The 22,899-nt window shown below is 40.2% G+C and overlaps 1 protein-coding gene across 1 annotated transcript; it reads left to right on the top strand.

The window, feature by feature from the left end:
- The first annotated feature begins 2,544 nt into the window (after positions 1–2,544).
- Positions 2,545–18,564, top strand: LOC138698857 (uncharacterized). Its single transcript, XM_069825068.1, has 3 exons — positions 2,545–2,595; positions 4,800–4,938; positions 16,653–18,564. The coding sequence occupies exons 2-3, from the start codon at positions 4,800–4,802 to the stop codon at positions 17,204–17,206; spliced, it is 693 nt and encodes a 230-aa protein (XP_069681169.1). The 5' UTR covers positions 2,545–2,595; the 3' UTR covers positions 17,207–18,564.
- Positions 18,565–22,899: the final 4,335 nt, after the last annotated feature.

Raw genomic sequence — 22,899 nt, 5'->3', positions numbered from 1 at the left:
GAGATTCCAGATGCCGATGTTATTACTGCAATATGTTATATAAATAATATTGTTAAAATTTTAAAATGAAAAATAAATCATTACATAACCTTACCGTTTGTTTTTTTTTAAGTTCGCATATATAGACCGGGGGAAAAAAAAAGACAGACGTATATCACGGCCTGCTGGAGTGTAGTAAACACAGAAAACATTTTAAAACAACAATGTTGAAGATAGATATTTTTGTTTTGCAAATTTGCCGTCATTGAACAGAAACCAAGATGGAAATTTTATTGCAACTAATTAGAATTTCATCTTTCAGGTATGTAATAAACAATCTTCGCACAAAATAATGTACGATACACGAGCGGTATGTTTTCTTTCAATTCTCGGAAATTAAAAAAGCTCAACTACGTTTCGCTTTTTCAAACTTTTCCTCGAACATGAAAACTTCAACATACCGCTCTTGTAACGCATATTACTATTTTTGTTGTGGCAAAGTTGAGTAACCTAATTCCATTAGCATTACTATTTACTTGTAGGCTCTCTTTTCCAATAGTCGGTTTAAAAATATCCTCCTGTCCTACTTTAGCATTGAAACTCCTCCAATAAAATTGTCATTTGTTATCTAGATAACTGATCCAATTCCTCATAGAAGACTAACAATTTTAAAAGTCAGATGGTGTCTAGTAGTTATCACAAGTTTACAACATAGCGTAAATTAAACGTTCTGCCCTTCTAGAAATAAGTTACATTCTACATTGTACTGAATATAAATGTCTGTCGTAACTATTACTGCAATAGCGTTTTTCAGTTCAATAAATAATATCTCTCATTGCTTTGGTTGAAGTCTTCTTGCACTCAATCATATACATTCTAATGCCGTTTAAGGTGTTTGGTTTCATTGGATACTACAGTACTTTTAACAGATTAGGCCACCATAAGTAAAATTTCGTTACTTCCTCATTGCTCACAATATGAATTCCAGTGTCTAAACTTATGATTTTACTACCTGCAAATCTACTCCAATATTCTTTTCACTACACGATGTCCACTATAATTTACGTACTCCAAACCTTTCATCATAGCATTCTTAATAACATTTCTTTTATGGTTACATTCAGTTCTTTTTCTTTTTGGAGACATTTTTTACAAAACTCACCACGAGAAATAGAGAACAACACTGCTACAGAAAACTGACTTGACCTATTATATTCTGCGCGCAAACATACAAAGCGCGGGACATAAACAGTGCTGTCATCCACAAGAGACGCTAAGCGTTACTGCGCTAAAAGGTAAGTTGTCAGTGACAAAATGAATATTTTCTTCTCCGAACATGTAAGTCCAAAAACGGAAATCAGATAAAAGGAGACAAGAGCTCTTTTTTTTTTCGCAGTTCGATTCAGCTTACTGTTTTACATCAAAATATGGTAAAACATAAATATGACATCTTTTGACATAATGCTTTTTAGCACGGACCGATTCATTTGGCATAGTTCTACAGTACGCCAGCCTAAGTCCTTCTTCCAACGAGTTCGTCATGTGATCAAAACTGAGAAGAAAAATAACTTTAGAATGCTATCGATAAAAAAGGGGAGGGTTCATGAAGCTGGAAATAAGCGTTAATGATGCATATCGATAACAAACATCGGCCGAACTGCATAAAGGGGTTAAGGCAATATAGGAATACCGGAATGTGACAAGTGTGGTTGTTACAGAAACCAATCGAACAACATCTAAATCGAAGTAAAGGGACGTCACTGTTAGGAGTTTACACAGCTACAATTTTACCGCAGATGTTTCAACTGTATCATCATCATCAGCATCATTATCATCCGAGTTCTGTCCACACCTGTGGAGTAACGGTTAGCGCGTCTGACCGCAAAACCAAGTGGCCCGGGTTCGATTCCCGGTCGGGGCAAGTTACCTGTTTGAGGTTTTTTCCTGAGTTTTCCCTCAACCCAATATGAGCAAATGCTGGGTAACTTTCGGCACTGGTCCCCGGACTCATTTCACCGGCATTATCACCTTCATCTCATTCAGACGCTAATAACCAAAGATGTTAATAAAGCGTCGTAAAATAACCTACTAAAATAATTTAAAAATCATCCGAGTTCAAGATACTGCATCAACTGTGCGATTTCCTAATGTATGGCAGTTAAATATTTTTGTAGATATTAATAGGATGATTTTTCATGGGATTACCTGACAATTGCCTTACAGTTAGGAAAAACTTGGGTAAAGACAAATATGTTGTCACTTCAGTCCAATCGGAATTCGAACTTACGCTCAAGAGGAATCTCGAAGCCACGCTTACGTAAGACATTGAAATTGCTAGTAAATTAGATCTGCTTCTATACCAGCTGCACTTAGAGTTCAGATGCTGCGTGATATTGATCCCTAAGGGCTATACCACACTGCATGAAACAAACAGCGCCAGGCTGTTCGAACTGGCTGCGTGCTGTTTGCTTCAGTTAGACCTTGAGCTGGATGGAGAGGACGGTAGGGGAGAACACTGCGCGCGCAAACGAAACGTTTCGTCTGTTCCAAGCTGTTGTAGTCAGGCGGACGTTGTGTGAAGGTTACGTGTTTACAGCAGCCATTGTGAATTCTAAGGTAAGATACAAACTGGGTTCCTATACTGTTATTATTAGGAAATATAGTTATTAAAGCTCGGATTTTCATGCAAATGCATGTTTTTACATAGATTAAGATTGCTACACTACTCAAACTTTGCAAATATTGGTTTCATGACTAATATATTCCAAATAACCATAATTTTTCCATGCATGTTTGCATGTTTTGGCCTTTTTGGGAGTAAATTTATGCCTGGTGAATATTTTAAACATATTGATGGCACTTATTTAGACTATTATATTGCATATTATGTATTTTTCTTTGGCTTTAGTGCATATATTAACTTGCATAATAGTGCTTTTATGAGTGTTGCTTAGCAGAATCTGGTATTTCCATATTATTTGTCTTTTAAAAAATTAAATAAAGTTACCGGTAATATGGCTTCGTGGCATCCTATCTGACAACTAGATTCTGGACTTTCCACTGAATTTTCCCTTTGTTATACTGGAATTTCCAACCCCCGACTCTCGTTAGTTACAAGGAGGAGGTCAAAGGAAGAAAGAAGCTGCATGCTTGCAAACTGTCATTTAGTATATTTTGTGTGGAATTACGAAATGTTGCTATAGCTTTTGTTAGAGATCAAAATGGATTGAGGGAAAGGCATTTCTAAAGACGGACGGTGATGTAGTTTATTGTGATTCTAATTGTGATTGTTATATTAAAGATGGAAGTAGGTACTTGTGTATTTTGGGGTGCGGAATATCATAGCGATTAAGATGTAACGCTGCAGTCGAAAGATGCATGGGATCATAATCATGCGGAAATGCAAAAGACTTACAATTCGACTGAATTTGTCCCAAATTTCTTCATTTAAGTATGCACCTGTCACTTCTTGTAACTAGAAAGATCATTTTCTGTGTTCAAGAACATTCTTGAGCTTGAGTAAAAGAAAAACTGAAAAATTAGTTGCAGTGCCTGGGTTCAAAATACAATAAAAATGAATTTTGATAGTGCATATTTTTTACTGGTTTTTGACTTGACTGTGCACGTTTTGTCATATGATAGTGCTTGAATGCATGCACTTTTAAAATTTGATAGTGCATGGAAATCAGAGCTCTAATAATTATTTTAGGTAATTATAACTTTCTGTCCCGCGCCTTGGCATCCTGCGTTACGGAATACGCGCTGGTTCGAGTCCTCATGATAGAAGAAATTTTCTCATGAAATTTCGGCCAGCGTATGAGACCGGTGCCCACCCAGCATCGTGATGCAATTGAGGAGCTACGATAGGTAGCGAAATTCGGTTCCGAATGCCAGCTATAACGGTTGTGGGGATCAACGTGCTAATCACACGATACCTCCATTCTGGTTGAATGATCGTCCTCCTCTGCTTCGGCATGTAGGCGTGAGGCCAGTAGCCGGCTGGTCGGTCTAGGTCTTTCACAGGCTGTAGCGCCACGGATTATTATTATTATTATTATTATTATTATTATTATTATTATTATTACTTACTACATGTAGTTATATGTATACAACATTTTTTAAATAATACCAATTATTGTAGAAGTTACAGAAAACAGGCATTTAATAAACAAACTCAAATACTATTCAGTAACACGTATAAATTATTCCCTACGTCAGGTGAGTGGTTAGACCAGTAGTGTCAGAGTTGTAAGCTCCGAAACCGGTTGTGGTGCTAGAGACGTCCAGTCGGAGCGTAAACTTGCTTATGTCTGTGGAGCGCTCTGCTCCGTTTAGGCTTTGTCTGACAACGCTGGGTTAGACCTTCAGCCTGTCACGCAGGCTGCCCGGGTTCGAGTCCCAGTCAGGGATTTTTCATTAAAAAATTCTTAGTGACTCTTGTAGCCGGTAAGGTCATAGGTGATGTTTCTCTCTGGGTTCTCCTGTATCCCTATATTAGTCATCTACATAATTCCGTCAGCATTTTTCCATTTCGTCATCATTCCATAGTATTCCCCGAAAGCCTGCTAGCAAAGCAGGAAGGAGTGTGGCTTAGGGATGAGTGGCTTCCTCGAAACCTGGGTACAAAGCGAACCTTAGTGTAGTCAGCCGGTGAGAGTTTGGGAATGCGCCTACCTTGAGAGTTAGCGTGATGGATCGTAAAAAGTAGCAGTGCTCGATAATACTGCCCCCTCCCGAAAATTCCATTCCATTATACTTCAATACTTATAAATTGGAAACTGTTTCATTCTATCCAATTAAAACCAGGTAATTTTGTTTAGATGGAGTGTGATGCTGAGAAGCTCCTTGTCTGCATAGAAAAACGTCCAGCAATTTATAATTTTAATTTGAAGGACCATAGCAACAGAGGTGTGGTGGATAAGTTATGGGAAGATATTGCTGCAGAAATGGATGTCACAGGTAGGCTAAAGTGTTTATTTTAAACACCCCGCAAACTGACATATTTATCTTGCTAAGGTACAGAGTCACTACCAGAACTGAATTATTCCCTATGTTTATTTATCCTATATCTTGCATTTAAGTCATAAATTGTAGGTAAAGGAGGAATAACTTTAATTTTCCTCTTGTAATTTCTCCAGAGCTTCATGCATATCACTTATGGAACTGTCACGTTCCCTAATCATAGACTATATATTCTTTAGTTATTTTACGACGCTTGATCAACTGCTATGATTATCCACCGCCTGAATGAACGTGATAATGCCAGAATTTAGGGTGCAGCACCAAAAATTACCAAGCATTTGCACTTAATTGATTGAGGAAAACCCCGGAAAAACCTCAACTAGCTAACTTGTCCCAACCAGGATTTGAACCCGGGCCCGCTAGTTTCATGGTCAGGCATGCTAACCGTTACTCCACAGCGGTGGACTCATAATCATGTTATGAAGAACAAAATTGCCATTATAATTAAAGTTACCTTATCTGGTGATAATATTTCTGTCTTTAACACTCTAAACTAATACACACGCCGAATGCAAATTCACTTGTTCTTTTTTTAATTGATTTATTTTACGACGCTTTATCAACTGCTGTGGTTGTCTAGGGTCTAAGTGAGATGAAAGTGATCATGTCAGAGTTCAGGGTGCAGCGCCGAAAGTTACCCAGCATTTGATCTAAATGAATTAAGGGAAAACCGCGAAGAAAACCTCAACCAGGTAACTTGTCACAACCAGGACTTGAACTCGGGCCCGCTCGTTCCACGGTCAGACATGCTAACCGTTACTCCACCAGCGGTAGACCAATTTGCACATGATATAGAAAAGTGACACAATTAAAAAATAGCAATTTTGAGTTAACACTGTAGAAAAGATGCATAAAACGACACATTTCTCTTTCCAATATTAACCAATAGAGGACACAGAATGTGCACGCCGCAAGTATGTAACTATGGAAAAGTGACATTTCTGAGTTAGTTTTAGAATGATGGCAATTTTTGTGCTGAATAAATGATACTTCTTAAATTGTGACGTTCTTTTTTGTGGAGGTGAGCAACTTTTTACATTCTTTATAGTCATACGTAAAAAGTGTAGTTTTTAATTGCTCAAATTAAACGAAATCTCTTTCCGTTCTTAGTATTATTTTTAGTTATGAGATTTTTCTTTAATTAAAATCGTCACAGATGTACATTTTTAATTATTTTGGTTTGTGGCACTATTCCATAATGAAATTGTATCATAAGTAAATTTTCAGAGCTTTAATTTAAGTTGCGACAATTTCCTCGATAGTATTAAGAACTTATTTTCAATTGACACTTTTATTGAATGAGTCCACGTACACATAAATTTGATAGCGAGTTGTAAAAATATTAAGAAAATTATTTATATGAATATTATTTCAGGTTGAATAATGATGAATTAAGGAAACGTATGGTACATGTCGGGGATTTCTTAAGAACAGGAATACGTGTAGGAACATCCTATCTAGAGAAACAGGAAAGTAAGAAAAAGAAACAAATGATAACTTTTGTGAGGATAGACGATTAGACGAGAAAGTAAATGGAGACACGATTGAAAAAAAATATTTAATGAAGATTTCAGGGGCGGGGGAGGTTGGAAGAAAGAAGAAATCCATAATGAGAATGAAAAAGACAATTTTAAATCTAAGAATATCGTACATGCTAATCGTGATAATGGGAACGGCTCTAGGTAGAAGGGACAAATCTAGAGGTGTAGGCTAGTGATGGAAAGTAAAGGTGATGATGACAAAGTGTGGAAAACAGTCGGAATACAAGCTGAATAAATTAGATTATGTGTTGTTAATGTTGAAAACGTAGAACTTTATTAATTTTCGGTTGAGAGTTGGTTTGAGGGAGATAAAGATGATTGTATTACTGACTTTGATTTCAACTATTCGTCGTAGACTACTTCATATTCTACATTACAGTCAGATTCTGTTTACTCTACACCTGGAGGAGACGGATAGGATTCTCAATGTAACAGTGGAAGAGGTCGTTTGCAAAGGGAAAAATAATGACCTGCAAAACGGAGTGAATGGAAAAAGTATAGGTCTACGCCTCATCGTCTTCAGGCTAAATGAATTTTCGAGATACTTTTACCTTTTGGGGAAAAATGTAGACTTCCGTGTTCTCAAAAAATACCAGATGACCAGAGAAAAGTTATATTTAAAAATACTGAGGATTTCAATACCATAGAATGTTCTTTTGCCAAAACATCTTACGAACAAGAAGAGTACAACAAAGTAATGGTAGGCCTAAAAATAAGAAACATCAGTCTCAGCAAAAAAAGTGTCATGCGAATTGAACCAAGCATATCAAAGAAAAATAAAGGTATCAGATCGTAAGAAATCTGTCATTATGACTCTTATAGAACTTTTACCTTATCGCTAACATATATAAGGACTCTTATACTTTTATATTTCAGTGTTCAATGATAAAAATGATAGTAACACAAACGTTTGAAGATTATTTTTTATCATTTCTCAATTATATTTTTATCTAAGTTTAATAACTCATCTATTAACACTTCTATTCAAGTAGAATGAAAGAATTAAGAAATTCATTTCCCTATATTCTTCTAACCAACAAACAATGATAATCATTATTAAAATTAACATTAACAAAAGTAGAAATTATTATTGAAATACCAATAATTTTTGCAATCATTATTTAGCACTGTTATTACAATTATTACCGCAATATTGACGACACAATTGAAATATATTTTGTTTCCATATTATAGAAAAATAGCAGCAAAAGAAACCTATTCGAATTAAGCCTCTGTTGTGCCTTCATGACAGAAATATTTGAAAAACTGTAGTACAAAAATGTCAATTAGTATATTTTTTTACGATATTCGTATTTCTTCATTTTTAAAATTAGAATAATATCGTTTTTATGTAATACGTTTTCAGCTTCTTTGCTCCCCCCAAAAATTAAGTTTCTTGAGTTGTGTCACTTTTCTATGTCATGTATAAAATTGTTCTTTGGGTTTGAGACAATCTGTAGTTCAATAACCCTTTTTGAGGCGTGAGATTTTTTTACTAGAATAAGATCGCATTATGATCTCAAAGGACAGGCTTCGTCTGCAACAAAAACAAATTTGGAGGAAAATCCAAACGTATGTTAGTCAGAAGCTTTTCAAAGTTGGAGTATTTAAAAACATCTCCGTCAGAATTCCTTACATAAACACAAAATAAAAACTTTACTTCACTATCAGCCACGCCGTGTAGTACAAGGAAATGAAATTTCTTATTATTATAGGAAACTGAGTCACTTTTCAGCGGATACTGTATCCGAATGGCCTTGCCATCTATTGCTCTTATGGAGTTGGAAAAGTTCCAAAGATTTTTCGAACCCATTTGCTACTTCAACAATATTTTCAGCATTTGATTCCTCATATAGATTGGCTACAGTTTACCTGTGAAAAAGTCTGGAATTAGTAATTCCAATTGTATAGAGTGTGACATAAATAACTGGCGGTTTCTTAAGTAATCTTAGAAATTTTTTTTTTTTTCAAATGTATATTGTACAGAAATATACACAATTGTACGCTGTCTAAATTCCAGTCGAAGTACTGTTAAACAAACACCAACCAAACAGCTCGAACAATCTGTGTCACAAACAAATGAGTTTAAAAAATCCATGAGTTTATACTCCAACCTATGCATAAAATATTGTGACAGCCACGTGAGGTTCGATCTCACGACCAGCAGAAGGAAGTGCAAGGTCGGCCGTATTTCGGCCGGCGCGGAGGTTGCGCGCGCATCTGCTTCCTGTGGCATGTGCTGTGGCTTAGGGAGTAGAGTGGAGTGAGGAGAAAGATCCAGAGAAGTCTGGATAGCCGTTATCTGCTAGATATCTGTCGACCGACCGCGAACTCTCCAGAAACTATGGCTTAGTTATAAATACAACGCGCAAGTGAACGCGCGACAGTCATTCAGTCAGTCAGTTAGAGAGTAGGTCAGTGGACAGCAAGCCAGTCTTGTGTAGCAGTGAAGCCAGCTTCGAGACCAGAGCGCGACTTGAGTTGTGTCCATAACTGTGGAGCCTGAAGCCCGGAGTTCGAGTGCAGTGGACCGCAGTTGGGGAACCTGAGTTCGAAGTTCAGCGGATCGTCTCTGAAGGTCTGGGGTTCGAGATTCTGTGAACGCGAGTGACTGAGCTAGGAGAACTAGCCAAGACAAACGAGCTGTGAACTGAGACTGACAGTTCTGTGTTGTAAATAGTGTTTTGTGAATGTTAGTTAAAATTAACAGTTCATTGTTGTTCGCAATAATCCAAGTAAATTGTCATTGTCGTCTGTGGAGTGCAATAACGAATACTGTGTTGCTATGTGGAGAGCAAATCCTATTGTTGAGATAATAAAATTACATTGTTGTTCAGTATAAAAAGTTACACTGGTGTCAGAATCGGGATATTATCGACAATGGAGAAACTACAGCAGATCCTGCAAGCCATCGCGGAAATGAAAGCACATCAGTGAGTTGAAGAACGACATAAGTGAAGTGAAAACGGAGATGAAAAGTGACATAAGTGAAGTGAAAGGCGACATAAGCGGAGTGAAAGGCGACCTAAGCGAAGTGAAAGATGACGTCACTACGCAAATTGAAAACGTTTCGGTTCACGTAGATGGAATTGTCGCCATCGTGAAAGACGAACTTAAGGCCGATTTGGGTAAACTAAACCAGAATTTTACAACTATAAACGAGACAGTAACCGAATTGAGACAGGATGTAGACCATTTTTACGGCAAAATTCGCTCTCTAAAACGTCGTCAAGAGGAAACGAGTGTGCTGATGGACTAACATGCTGTAGAAAACAAGCACGTCCTCGCGTTGGTGGATCGCCAGGCTAGAGAACAGAAACAGATAATTGCCGAGGAAGTTCAACGGGCCGTGGAAAGATCGACGACAGAATTGAGGACCTCATGTAGTGGCCATGTGGAACCATCGCCCTAAGCCAGACATTGCAACGTCAAGACGCCGAAGTTCGACGGTACGACGTCTTGGGCGATATTCCGTCGCCAGTTCGAGGCCATCGCAGAGCACAATGGATGGACGCTGGCAGAGAAAACCACTCAGCTGCTGGCCGCGCTTCAGGGACAGGCATCGGAGATTCTTCATAGTGTTTCAGAAGATGGGACGGCCGCTGAGATAATGGCGGCCCTGGAGGGACGTTATGGTGACCATCAACTTGCGGCAGCATTCGGGACCCAACTGAAGACGAGGGTCCAACAGTCAGGCTAGTCCCTACAAGAATTTGCGATGGCGGTGGAACAACTTGTCCATAAGGCCCTCAGGGGCCTACCACCTAATTTCGCCGCTGGAGAAGCGGCCTACACCTTCGGCAGCGGAGTTCGAGACCCCGAAATCAGACAACAGCTACTCTTGGCAGAGCATCGCACCATCAACGCAGCTCTGGCGGCGGCCCTCAGAATGGAGGCAGCCAAGTTGACGGCGAACGTCTCGGCTTCGCACCGGATTAGGAGCGTCGCGGCGGCCGACGTCGATGAACGTCAACCGAAATCACCCGAGCGACGAAGACGAGGAGTGCCTACCTGCTGGTCCTGCGGCGAACCTGGGCACTTGAGGAGGGACTGTGACCGATCTGGTCGCAAACAGGAAAACTAGAAGGGGCCGATGCGATGAGGAGCACGTCGGCGCCGTCATCACCATCCCCTCGGCTGATCTTGAAACGGTTAACAGATGATGCGACAATGGGCTGATTGCTGACGGATGGATAAGAGGCCGCCCGTGCAGAGTACTGGTAGACACCGGGGCGTCGCTCACCATCGCCAGACCGGAAGTCGTGCGTGGCCTACCTGGGAGGACGCCGCTGCGCCGATATGAGCTATGTACTGCCTCAGGCGAGAGCCTGCCCATCCAGAAAGAGGTTTTCCTGGATTTTACCTTGGGAAAGAGGAGACTGGAGATGTGGGTCTTCGTCGCCAACATCACTGAAGACGTTATCCTGGGACTCGACGCCATGCGGATCTTCGATGCAACGGTGGACGTCAGGCGCCGTATCCTCCGTTTTGGTCAGGATGAAGTGTTCCTGAGGGACTTCGAAGACCAACCCATGGCCAACAGACTCACCTTGGAGAATCATGTGACAATCCCGGCAGGCTGCAAGATGGTGGTGACGGCAAGACGGACAACCTAAGAGAAACTTGCTCCTCGATTCGCAAACAACTCCGATAGATGGTGTTTATGTGGCCAGATCCCTACTCCCGAATCAGAAGGTGGTACCGATGAGGGTCCTGAATGTCACCAATCGGGACAAGAAGGTGCCTAGTGGAACTGTACTAGGTAGCGTCGAGCATGTGGTGTCTGTGACGTCTCTGGCAGATAACGAGGAGTGGCACCGACCACGTCCAGATATAGACCCATCACTGAAAGAGCTGGCTCGAGAATTGTCGGAGAATTTAAGCAAAGCAGAAAGAAGACAAGTCCATGATTTACTGACAGAATTTCAAGACGTGTGCAGTCTGTCTGAAAACGAATACGGGAGAACGGAGAAAGTTCAGCACCGCATCGACACCGGAAATGCTCGCCCAATCAGACAACCTCCTCAACGCGTCCCTCTAGCTAAACAGAGGGAGATTGACAGCCAACTGGAGGGCATGAAAGCAAGAGGGGTCATCGAGGAATCCGACAGCCCTGGATCGTCACCTGTGGTGCTGGTGAAGAAGAAGAATGGGGATCTGTGTTTCTGCGTGGACTACAGAAGACTGAATGACGTCACCAAGAAGGACTGCTTTCCTTTTCCACGAATTGACGACACCTTGGACACCCTGGCCGGAGCAGAGTGGTTCTCGACGTTGGATCTCAAGTCAGGATACTGGCAGGTGGCGCTACATCCTGAGGACAAGGAGAAAACTGCATTCTCTACAGGCCAGGGACTATGGCAGTTCACCGTTATGCCGTTCGGCCTCTGCAACGCCCCGGATACATTCCAGAGACTAATGGAGTCTGTAATGAGAGGCCTGACATACGACACCTGTTTGCTGTACCTTGATGACGTCATCGTGGTCGGCAAGACTTTCGGCGAACAGCTGTTGAACCTGAGGAAAGTGTTCGAGAGACTGCGACAAGCCAGGCTGAAGTTGAACCCGAAGAAATGTCATCTGTTCCAGAAGAAGGTCAGGTACCTGGGGCACGTAGTAGGGACCAACGGAGTGGCCACGGACCCGGAGAAGCTACAAGCTGTCAGAGGATGGCCGAGACCGAGGGACAAGCAGGAGTTGTGCCGCTTTCTCGGCCTCTGCACTTATTACAGAAGGTTCGTAGCTGGGTACGCCAACATCGCTAAGCCTCTAACCCAGCTGACCGAGGAGAAACGACAATTCCAATGGACGGACGAGGCGGAGTCATCCTTCCAATCACTGAAAGAGGCGCTCTGCACTGCTCCTGTGCTGGGATACCCCATCCCTGGAAGGAAGTTCACATTTGACACGGACGCCAGCAACGTAGGCATCGGCGGAGTATCCTCTCAGCAATAGAACGGGCAAGAGAGGGTGATTGCCTACTTCAGCCGAACATTATCCAAGGCTGAGAGAAACTACTGCGTGACACGTAAAGAACTTCTTGCCATTGTGGAAGCCCTGAAGCATTTCCACAAATATTTGTATGGCCAGGAATTCCATTTGAGGACAGATCATTCTGCACTCACCTGGCTATTGGGCTTCAAGAATCTAGAGGGGCAGACCGCCCGTTGGGTTCAACGACTGCAGGAGTACAACTTCACCTCCGAACACCGCCAAGGGAAGAAACATTCTAACGCTGATGCCTTATCACGACGCCCGTGCCTGGATGGCTGCAAACACTGCCTGAAATTAGAAGAGCGAGATGGCGCCCACGCAGTCCGAGCAATTGCCGCCCAGCCGAGCCTAGGATGGGATAACGCCGCCATAAGGAGGGAGCAGCTGGAGGACCCAAACATTGGACAGCTACTGCGTGATGTGGAGTCCGGCCGGAGACCAGTATGGGCCGATATCGTCAACCGTAGCACCACTTGCAAGAACTACTGGGCCCAGTGCGAATCCTTCACTGTAAAGGACGGTATCCTGAAGAGGACTTGTGAGTCGACCGATGCAAGTACCCCCATAGAACAACTCGTCCTGCCCAGGAGCAAGGTGAAGGAAGTGCTGGAGGAGACTCATGCTGGAGTGACTGGAGGTCACCTGGGAGCCAACAAGACGCTGGACAAGCTAAGGCAGAGGCTCTACTGGCTACATCAGAGAACCGACACGGAACAATGGTGCCGAAGATGCGACACCTGTGCAGCCAGTCGCGGACCAAGGACCCGCAGCAGGGGAGCTATGCAGCAGTACAACAATAATTATAAAATTATATTTGTCAGTAACGTTTTAGTAACAATTATTCTACTTATCTATCCAAATACGTAGTGTGAAAATAAAGTACCTGGTATCAGATTGGCATTATTATTATTATTATTATTATTATTATTATTATTATTATTGACAATAGACTTGACTGACTTGAGGGTAATGAAAAGAAAATCATATAAAAATATAATAATGATTATAATTTTTCAGGCACAATATTCGTTAAACACAACAAAGAAATAATTATAGGCCTATGCTAAAATCACAAAAAGTAATCCTTGAGTAACCCTAGTGTGGAATACTATCATAAAAACCATAGCACAATCGGTTCTATATACAATAATGTGACGGTAATTTAGGCATGCTACTAATGCTCTTTTTTTCTTTGCTTTTGCACGAGAACATGACTTTTTTTTTTTTACTAAAGGGACGCCATCAGTACTATTAGCTAACCAATATCGCACAGTTCATTCTTTAATTCCCAATGTACACAGAAACATCTTTTTGCAAACCTGAATTTTTTTTCTCATCAACCTTTAGGTTGTTGACAAATGTTCTCTTTCTTATCGATTCAGAATTTGTACTGCCAGGTCTTTTCGTAGGAGTGAAATCCACAAGATTTGATACGTAAACGTCCTCTGTTACCAAGTCATAGTTTTCCAGAATGCCTGAAAGATGTGTCTTCTCTCATTAGAAATTAAATTACAGCCCCTTACTTTCGAATTTTGGCACATTTTATAACTACACTCTGGCCCCAAATTCCTTGCATCTCTGTCCGTATCATGTGTTACTTTGCCATCTTTCGATCTCTTGTAGCTAAGATAAGCTTCCTCTTCTATTCTAAGTTTTCTATTTTTTATTTTCTCCCACTTACCCTTTTGTGGCTTTGAACTTCTTTTTCTTTTCTGTCAAATTTCGATGAAACGCTTGTAGATTCTTCTCTTTACCTTTTTCTGACGAATGTAAAGATGTAGAATAAGTAGCACTCACGAATTCTTCGGGGTCGTCTCATCCGAAATTTGGTGTAAATCCTTCATTGACAGGGTATTGTCTTCAGTTTCTGTCCTATCCTATTTCTAGCTGTATTATTTTAATAGTGTTGCTTTAAATCATACCAGACTGCATAATACGATCATAACCTTACCGGTAACACTGAACGGATAATCCCTGATCTGCAGCAGCACATTTTCAGAAGGACGGTTTTCTTTTGCATTTGAATTATCAGGCAGTACACCTACGAATGAGATGAGATTACTAGTGTTTATAAATGTGATATAAATGGCTTAAAAACATGTGTAGTAAATATTATCATCAATTTAGATCTTCCTCCTACCGGAGAAAATGGAAGGAACCAAGCTCAGCACTACTGAATGTAGCGCAAATTATTTTAGCGGCACATTTATGATTATTTATATTAAGTACTTAAATTAAGTTTGCTATTGTGATTCCGTAACTGAAGAAAAATAAACGTTTAATAACTGTGAAACTTCTTATGCCATACCTTTGTTAATGTTCACAGAAATTTCTCTCGTCTTGAATGCAGAACATAGCTCAGATAGGATTTCGTTCCCGCTAAACCGACTGTCGCCTGATTAATTGTCCATTTCTTTTCTTGTATCTGTAAGCCTATACAATAATAAAATATTAAATGTACTATATTTCAGTGAATGAACTTGCAGTAAGATTCTGCGGCAATCAGCTCAACTAACATTCAATTGACATTAGTGGAATAATTCTATTATATTTACCTTTCAAATAATTGAAACTGAACACTTCTTTAATCTTCTCAGAATATCACACACTGTTGACACAATTTTACAAGGCAGTAACGAGAACCAGCTTCCGTACTGATGGTGCGCAGGGAGTAGACATAATATCTGTTGTCAGATACGCGGTATTTCCTACAGAATTCTCGTGACTTCAGATACGCGGTATTGTACCCCCCTCCTTCGCACGCAGGCCATTCATGCAATCAAATTCCCGCTCTTGTCAATGTATGCAGATGACAGTGGAGGTACCATCTGTGCAAAACAACAGTTTTGACCAAAAATATCAGTTACGCGGTATTGTTTCTTAAGCGACGATATCGTCGCTTCACAGCTTCTGAACTACTCTTTCAATTTCTTTCAGTAACGCTCCCAACTTATCGAGACTTGCTCTCAACATTTTTCAAATATACTATATGTCAATTTAAATTCTAAGCTTAATTTATATCATTTATTAATATTCATGTTAATTTTTATTGACATACAGCAAGGACATGATTTCAGGTAGAAAGTTCACAATGTCCTACTGTATGTAATTAATTGGGAATATAATATTTTCTTCAACATTTATGTACCAATGGTCCCAATAAATAATAATGCTTGACGAACAATGAAAAGTAGAGTCTATTACTTTAAAATAATTAGTACCTACTATGTAAAATGAAATACTTGTTCGTTTTTTGTTGTTTCGAAATTACTGCAATTTTTTTTTCAAATACTGTATAAAAATCATATTAATAAATTACACTTAACAAATCACTACTTTGTGAAGTATAACTGAGTAAGCTTAAAGTTTCTTGTATTACAATTGTCAAATATAGACACTGATAATAACTGTTTTTTCCTCCTGCTAAGTGTATTTATAATGTCCAAATGGCTCTTTAATCCAACCCTAGAAGCGCAGAATAGATTATTGTACACCCCTCCAGCTAAGAACTAATAAGATCAACGCTTGAATGATGCAGTTCGCACAGACTGGCGATCCGCATGCATAACTGCACATTTAGTGTCTGATTTCTGGTATGCGTGGTCTAAAAGAAGTGTTAAATTAGGTCAAAGTCAAAAATCTTTGTTCACACCTTCATCATATACTATAGTTAGAACTACCCATTACGCGTAGACGTTATAGTAATTTATTGTTATTAACAGACAGCGAATTTTCGGTCCCGATACTGTACGTTAGATGTACGTCAGTTGCAGAGTGGTTATTGGACTCATCGCTACGCTTCCTCCATACGCCAAGGGAAGTGATGTCTGTTTGCCGTGTAACCACGTCTGGTTATTATTATTATTATTATTATTATTATTATTATTATTATTATTATTATTATTATTATTACTATTATTGTTATTATTTAGTAAACTGTCTGAAGACAGATTGGAACCTTATAAGTGACACCAATAAGACATCACTTTTGAGGTAACTAAGCTAGGCGATAATGGGATAAGGTGGCCATATTATTATTATTATTATTATTATTATTATTAGTATTATTATTATTATTATTATTATTATTATTATTATTATTATTGCTATTTTCAGTTGCAGAGTGCAAAGCAAAATGGACGAGTCTAAGAAATTCTTACAATCGCCAATTACGGGAAGGCAAACATCACTCATCAGGCTCCGAAGGCTCAAAAAAACGGAAATGGTACTTATTGGATGCAATGGAGTTTTTACATGACTTTGTAGGAGTGCATAGGAGACTGGGAAGTTACACAGCTGATGCCGTTCAAAAGAGCGAGTTCAAAGATGAGCAGCAGCAGGAGCAGCAGCAGCATTACAAACAATACCACGAGGATGCTAATAATACCATGGAATTCATTCCGAATATTGAAAATGCTCCACTTGTACCGTGTATGTCAACTTCACAATCATGCAGGAAAAAAACACCTACTGATAGGGAAGCAGAACCAATGACTTCGTTCTTTAAGTCAAGAACAGAAAGGCCGGAGACAACTGAAAATTCGACACTTTGTTTTTTCAAAAGTCTAGTTGAGGATGTAGACAAACTTTCAGATGGAAGAAAACGAAAATTTAAATTAGATGTTATGTCGCTTCTAGACCGATACTTGGAAGAGCAGGAAAGTGCGTAAGATGTTCCTTTATCATATCATACTCTTCGTCTTCCCACTTCCATTGCCTCTGCTTCCAATTCAACTGATTCAACTTCTTCAAATGACGATAGCCTACATTGTCCACTCTTGCTTAACATAATGTAGATTTGTACTAAGAAATTACAAAATGAGTTGTTTTGCAACTTACGTCTTTCATTTTCGTACACTTACCTTAAAGCCTAGATCAGCGGTCGTCAGCACAGAGCACGCACGGGCTACCGGCCCTTACCCGCGGATAACAGACTGCACTATGGTGCACCGTAGCTGCTGGCGGTTATGCTCTATCCCTCTCTGCCTGCTGCACGACGGTGCATTTGATGTTGCTCCGGATACCCTTTACTCATTTCAGCGGGTGCTGACGGCCACTGGCCTAGATCATATACCCAGATTGCTCGGCCTTACAGGCTTTGACGGTAACAACTTGTGTCAGATTTACTATGCTGCCATCTAGTTGTTATATAACGAGTCACGTCATAACTCCCATTTGAATTGCATTAGCGACTGTACTGCCATCTCGTGTTCGTTTACGGCGGACAGGTGGCGATCCTGGTGGTTGTTCTCTTCGAAGTGCTACCGATTTTAACATAGGAATAATCAATCTGTTATATATGTGATCTGGGCTTAAAGTCACAAGTAGCATTTCTTCTCGAAGAATGCTTGTTCGAAAATTGATGTCTTGTTTTCTAATCTCATTCTCAATCATCAAAAACTTTCAGAATTCATCCTGATGTGATTAAGAAACTTATCTTCATAGTCAGGTTAGGTTAGGTCACGGTGGCTACGAGCGGGTTAGGACGACCCCATGTCTAATGTGCACCCCGAATTTTATGGGATGAATGAGGATGAGATCTTCATAGTTACATAATTCATTTACAAAAGACAGTAAGCTATTATTCTCAATTCTTTTAAGACTTAAAAAATAACTTAGTGATTGTTTTGAATTTAAAAGTAACTAATGCCACAGTATTGGTACGCAATTATGTGTCTTCTTCCTCAGACGATATCGTGACAACTGTTTCTTTTAATGTGTGCTGAACTACAGTGTATACCCGAAACAGACGCAAACATATTGTTTCAGTCAGATCCAGACAGTTTGCTTGCCGCAGTGTGGGTGCATCTTTAGAAATTGAAGAAAACTAGAGACAGTTGATGCATTTTCATTTCTCCGCCAGTCAGAATGAAACATTTTATCAATAAGTGGCATTACGTGTGATGTATCATGTGACTTTTGCTTCTTGTTGATAGAGTTGTGAAACTAGAACTTCAACATTTTGTATAAATCTAGATTTTGTATAATTTTGGAGATTTAAATACTAATCTTTTTTGGATTAGCAGTAATTTTGAGACGATATTGAGCATTTCGAGGAACAAAGTTAATGTATTGTTATTTCTACATACTATAGAACAAGACCTAATTCTACAAGTTTTAATATTCCACAGTGCACCTTCACAACTGGAATTTATACTCTAGTCTAACACAGTTTTGAGCTAAATCATTGTGAAAATTGAGTGCAGGGAATCACATGACGAAATAGATTTCTTAATTGCAAATATTTTCGGGGGAATATATAGCTTTTTATCTCAATACTTAAATATTAAACATTAAAAAATAAAAAGTCACCTGGACCAGGCAGTATTGCAAATGAATTAATAAAATATGGGCCAAGTAAGTTAAAAACAAGATTGACAAATTTATTCAATAGATGTATAAAAAAAACAAAACATTCCAGAAGAGTGGAAAATGAGTCACATATCAATTTTTAAGAAGGTGAATAGAAAGAGGGTTGATGGTAAGGAGCGTTGATGGTAAGGAATGTAGATGGTAAAGAGCGTTGATGGTAAGGAACATTGATGGTAAGGAGATTTGATGGTAAGGAACGTTGATGATAAGGAGCGTTGATGGTAAGGAACGTTGATGGTAAGGAGCGTTGATGCCAAGGAGCGGTGATGGTAAGGAACGTTGATGGTAAGAAACGTTCATTGTAAGGAACGTTGATGGCAGGAGGGTTGATTCCAAGGAGCGTTGATGGTAAGGAGCATTGATGGTAAGGAACTTTGGTGCAAGGAGCGCTGATGTAAGGAGCGTTGATGGCAAAGAGCGTTCATGGTAAGGAGCGTTGATGGCAAAGAGCGTTGATGGTAAGGAGCATTGATGGTAAGGAACGTTGATGCAAGGAGCGCTGATGGTAAGAAGCGTTGATGGTAAGGAGCGTTGATGGTAAGGAGCGTTGATGCCAAGGAGCGGTGATGGTAAGGAACGTTCATGGTAAGAAACGTTGATGGCAGGAGCGTTGATGGTAAGGAGCATTGATGGTGAGGAACGTTGATGCAAGGAACGTTGATGGTAAGGAGCGTTGATGGTAAAGAGCGTTCATGGTAAGGAGAATGATGCCAAGGAGCGTTGATGGTAAGGAGCGTTGATGGTAAGGAGCGTTGATGGTAAGGAGCGTTGATCCCAAGGAGCGTTGATGCCAAGGGGCGTTGATGGTAAGGAGCGGTGATAGTAAGGAACGTTGATGGTAAGAAACGTTCATGGTAAGGAACGTTGATGGCAGGAGCGTTGATTCCAAGGAGCGTTGATGGTAAGGAGCATTGATGGTAAGGAACGTTGATGCAAGGAGCGCTGATGGTAAGGAGCGCTGATGGTAAGGAGGTTGATGGTAAAGAGCGTTGCTGGTAAGGAGCATTGATGGTAAGGAACGTTGATGGTAAGGAGCGTTGATAGTAAGGAGCGTTGATGGTAAAGAGCGTTGCTGGTAAGGAGCATTGATGGTAAGGAACATTGATGCGAGGAGCGCTGATTGTAAGGAGCGTTGATGGTAAAGAGCGTTGATGGTAAGGAGGGTTGATGCCAAGGAGCGTTGATGGTAAGGAGCGTTGCTGGTAAGGATCGTTGCTGGTAAGGAGCGTTGATGGTAAAGAGCGTTGCTGGTAAGGAGCATTGATGGTAAGGAACGTTGATGCAAGGAGCGCTGATTGTAAGGAGCGTTGATGGTAAAGAACGTTCATGGTAAGGAGGGTTGATGCCAAGGAGCGTTGATGGTAAGGAGCGTTGCTGATAAGGAGCATTGATGGTAAGGAACGTTGATGCGAGGAGCGCTGATTGTAAGGAGCGTTGATGGTAAAGAGCGTTCATGGTAAGGAGCGTTGATGGTAAGGAGCGTTGATGGTAAGGAGCGTTGATGGTAAAGAGCGTTGCTGGTAAGGAGCATTGATGGTAAGGAACGTTGATGGCAGGGGCGTTGATGCCAAGGAGCGTTGATGGTAAGCAGTGTTGATAGTAAGCAACGTTAATGGTAAAGAGCGTTGATGGTAAGGAGCATTGATGGCAAGGAGCGTTGATGGGGCTGTAAAGGAAAGAAATTACAATCTGTAATACAATTCCAGTTATCAAATCATTTGTATAATTCCAGTAATTAAATAATTTGTATAAAGCCAGCCAAGTAACATTAATTAGGTAGATATAACCACTGAATATAACTTACATACTTACAAAATGGCTTTTAGAGAACCCGGAGGTTCATTGCCATCCTCATATAAGTCCGCCATCGATCCCTATCCTGAGCTAGTTTAATCCAGTCCCTACCGTCACATCCTACCTCCCTCAAATAAATTTTAATTATATCCTCCAATCTACGTCTCGGCCTCTCCAAAAGTCTTCTTCTCTCTGGCCTCCAAACTAACACTCTATATGCATTTCTGGATTCGCCCATACGTGCCACATGTCCTTCCCGTCTCAAACGTCTGGATTTAATGTTTATAATTATTATAGTTTATTTTGGTCGAATTTTGGATTTTTGACAGCTGCTGTTGAAGCAATAGAAATATCTGGTGGAGAGCTCGCTACGTAACAGTAACAAGAATAGTATCACACCCTGCATGCCGAAACTTACCTCGAAACTTTAGTGACATAATCCTTGTGCTACGAGACGACCACGTGCAAGATATTAGCTGCCTGTTTTCACTGCAAGACCCCGAAATCGAAGCTGGGATCCTTCTGTAATGCAACACAGTTGGACATCCCTGTCTCACTGGCGAGCGGAGTGGAGTGTGCGTGTGAAATGGAGTAAACTCTCTCGCGTCCCATGGTGTCAATGAAGAATAAACAAGAGACAGAAGTGACTCGTATTCATTGAATGTTGAAAATACAATTCTTTCGGCACCATGCACAATGAAAAAACACTTCATTGTGACACTGTTCTTCACATTGTGTTTTCATCGTTTCAAGACAATATTTCACGGGCACTACAAATTCAGGAGGTCGTTCAGTGATGGATCTGCTTGCAAACCAAGAATACCTTATTATATCCCGGAATAGTGGAGATGAAAATTTAAAATGGATAAGGGATTGTAATTTAGCTAAGTATGTTGTCCCTTTGAAAAACTCGGTGTGTTTATCTTCGAGCATCGCTATTTTTTCTGATAAGCGGCGGTAAAGAGCTTTCCACTGCCGGAGGAAGAGCTTATCAAGCGATTGGGTTTTTCCCATAATAGACCTACCAAGAGGAATCTGGAGCAATTCGATTGTCTTCTAGCATGTTCAAAACAAGCAAATAGTTTCTCATACATAAGATTCTTTTATGTTCTATGGGATGTGTCGTTATAGTTTCATTTGTTTCTTCCATAAATATAGTTGTCGCTCTGATGTAATGCGACTGAAATTCCTGCGAACGTTTGATATTGAATGGCGCTTTTTACTACATTCATTCAGCCAGAATTTCACAACTTTCCTCTTATAGTCTATGCTGACAACTACATTTACATTTTTTTTACAGGGGTTGGGACATAGCTTGAACTGGACGAATTGCAGGGGAAATGACTGATCGTATCACTGACTTCTGGGGAGTCATTGTCTGACTCAAATATCGAACTCAGACTTGCAACATTACCTGTGGCAGGAGCAAGAGTCTTGCGATCGGTATCACTATCACTTGAATCACAATCACTTCTTTCACCTACATCGAGAGTTGTCTCCTCATACCAGTCCACTTCTGTACAACCATTTTCAATCAAGTCAGTAATGAATTGGCCAATTTCCTTTTCTTTCGCGTTTATGTTTCCCGAAGACGAAACAATATTCTTACGGAAATAACTCGTGGCGAACTCAAGTACATTAATCGAATTTACGTCTTGCTCCGTGATACTCATTCCAACAGTTCTCCTTTCTTAAACAACTCCCAACTTCCTACTGGATACGTTAACCCTTTAGTCGTCCGCTTGTATTACTAACCTTGACTCACGTGCTTCTGTTCGCTGCTAGTTGCCACCGCTTCACTCCTTGGATACAGGAAGAGCTGTCCATTCCAACTGTAGCGACTAGTATCCACTTCCCTATTGCTAATATTTTACACATGGTCTTCTCGTAGCTTATCGGTTATGTCGCCAAAGTTTCGAGGCAAGTTTCGGCATGAAGGGTGTGATACTTTCCTTTTATGAATATTGTTCACAACCTGAATCGTTCGAAAATGAAATTGGGAAACGTGTAAGTAGAAAGACGGAAAGGACACATCACCACATATATAAATAATAGGTAAATTTAAAATGATTATAATTATTTCATCACTAGTTCTGGAATATAACTTCAGTTTGTACAGCCAATTTACATAAAATAAAACTAACTTAATACGTAATCTGAGTTATTTCTCTTGGATCAACTGTACTGCTTCCATCAT

The sequence above is a fragment of the Periplaneta americana genome, chromosome 4, assembly GCF_040183065.1.
Source record: "Periplaneta americana isolate PAMFEO1 chromosome 4, P.americana_PAMFEO1_priV1, whole genome shotgun sequence".
In the NCBI taxonomy this organism is placed as follows: Eukaryota; Metazoa; Arthropoda; class Insecta; order Blattodea; family Blattidae; genus Periplaneta; species Periplaneta americana.
This window is presented reverse-complemented; position numbering and strand designations above follow the sequence as displayed.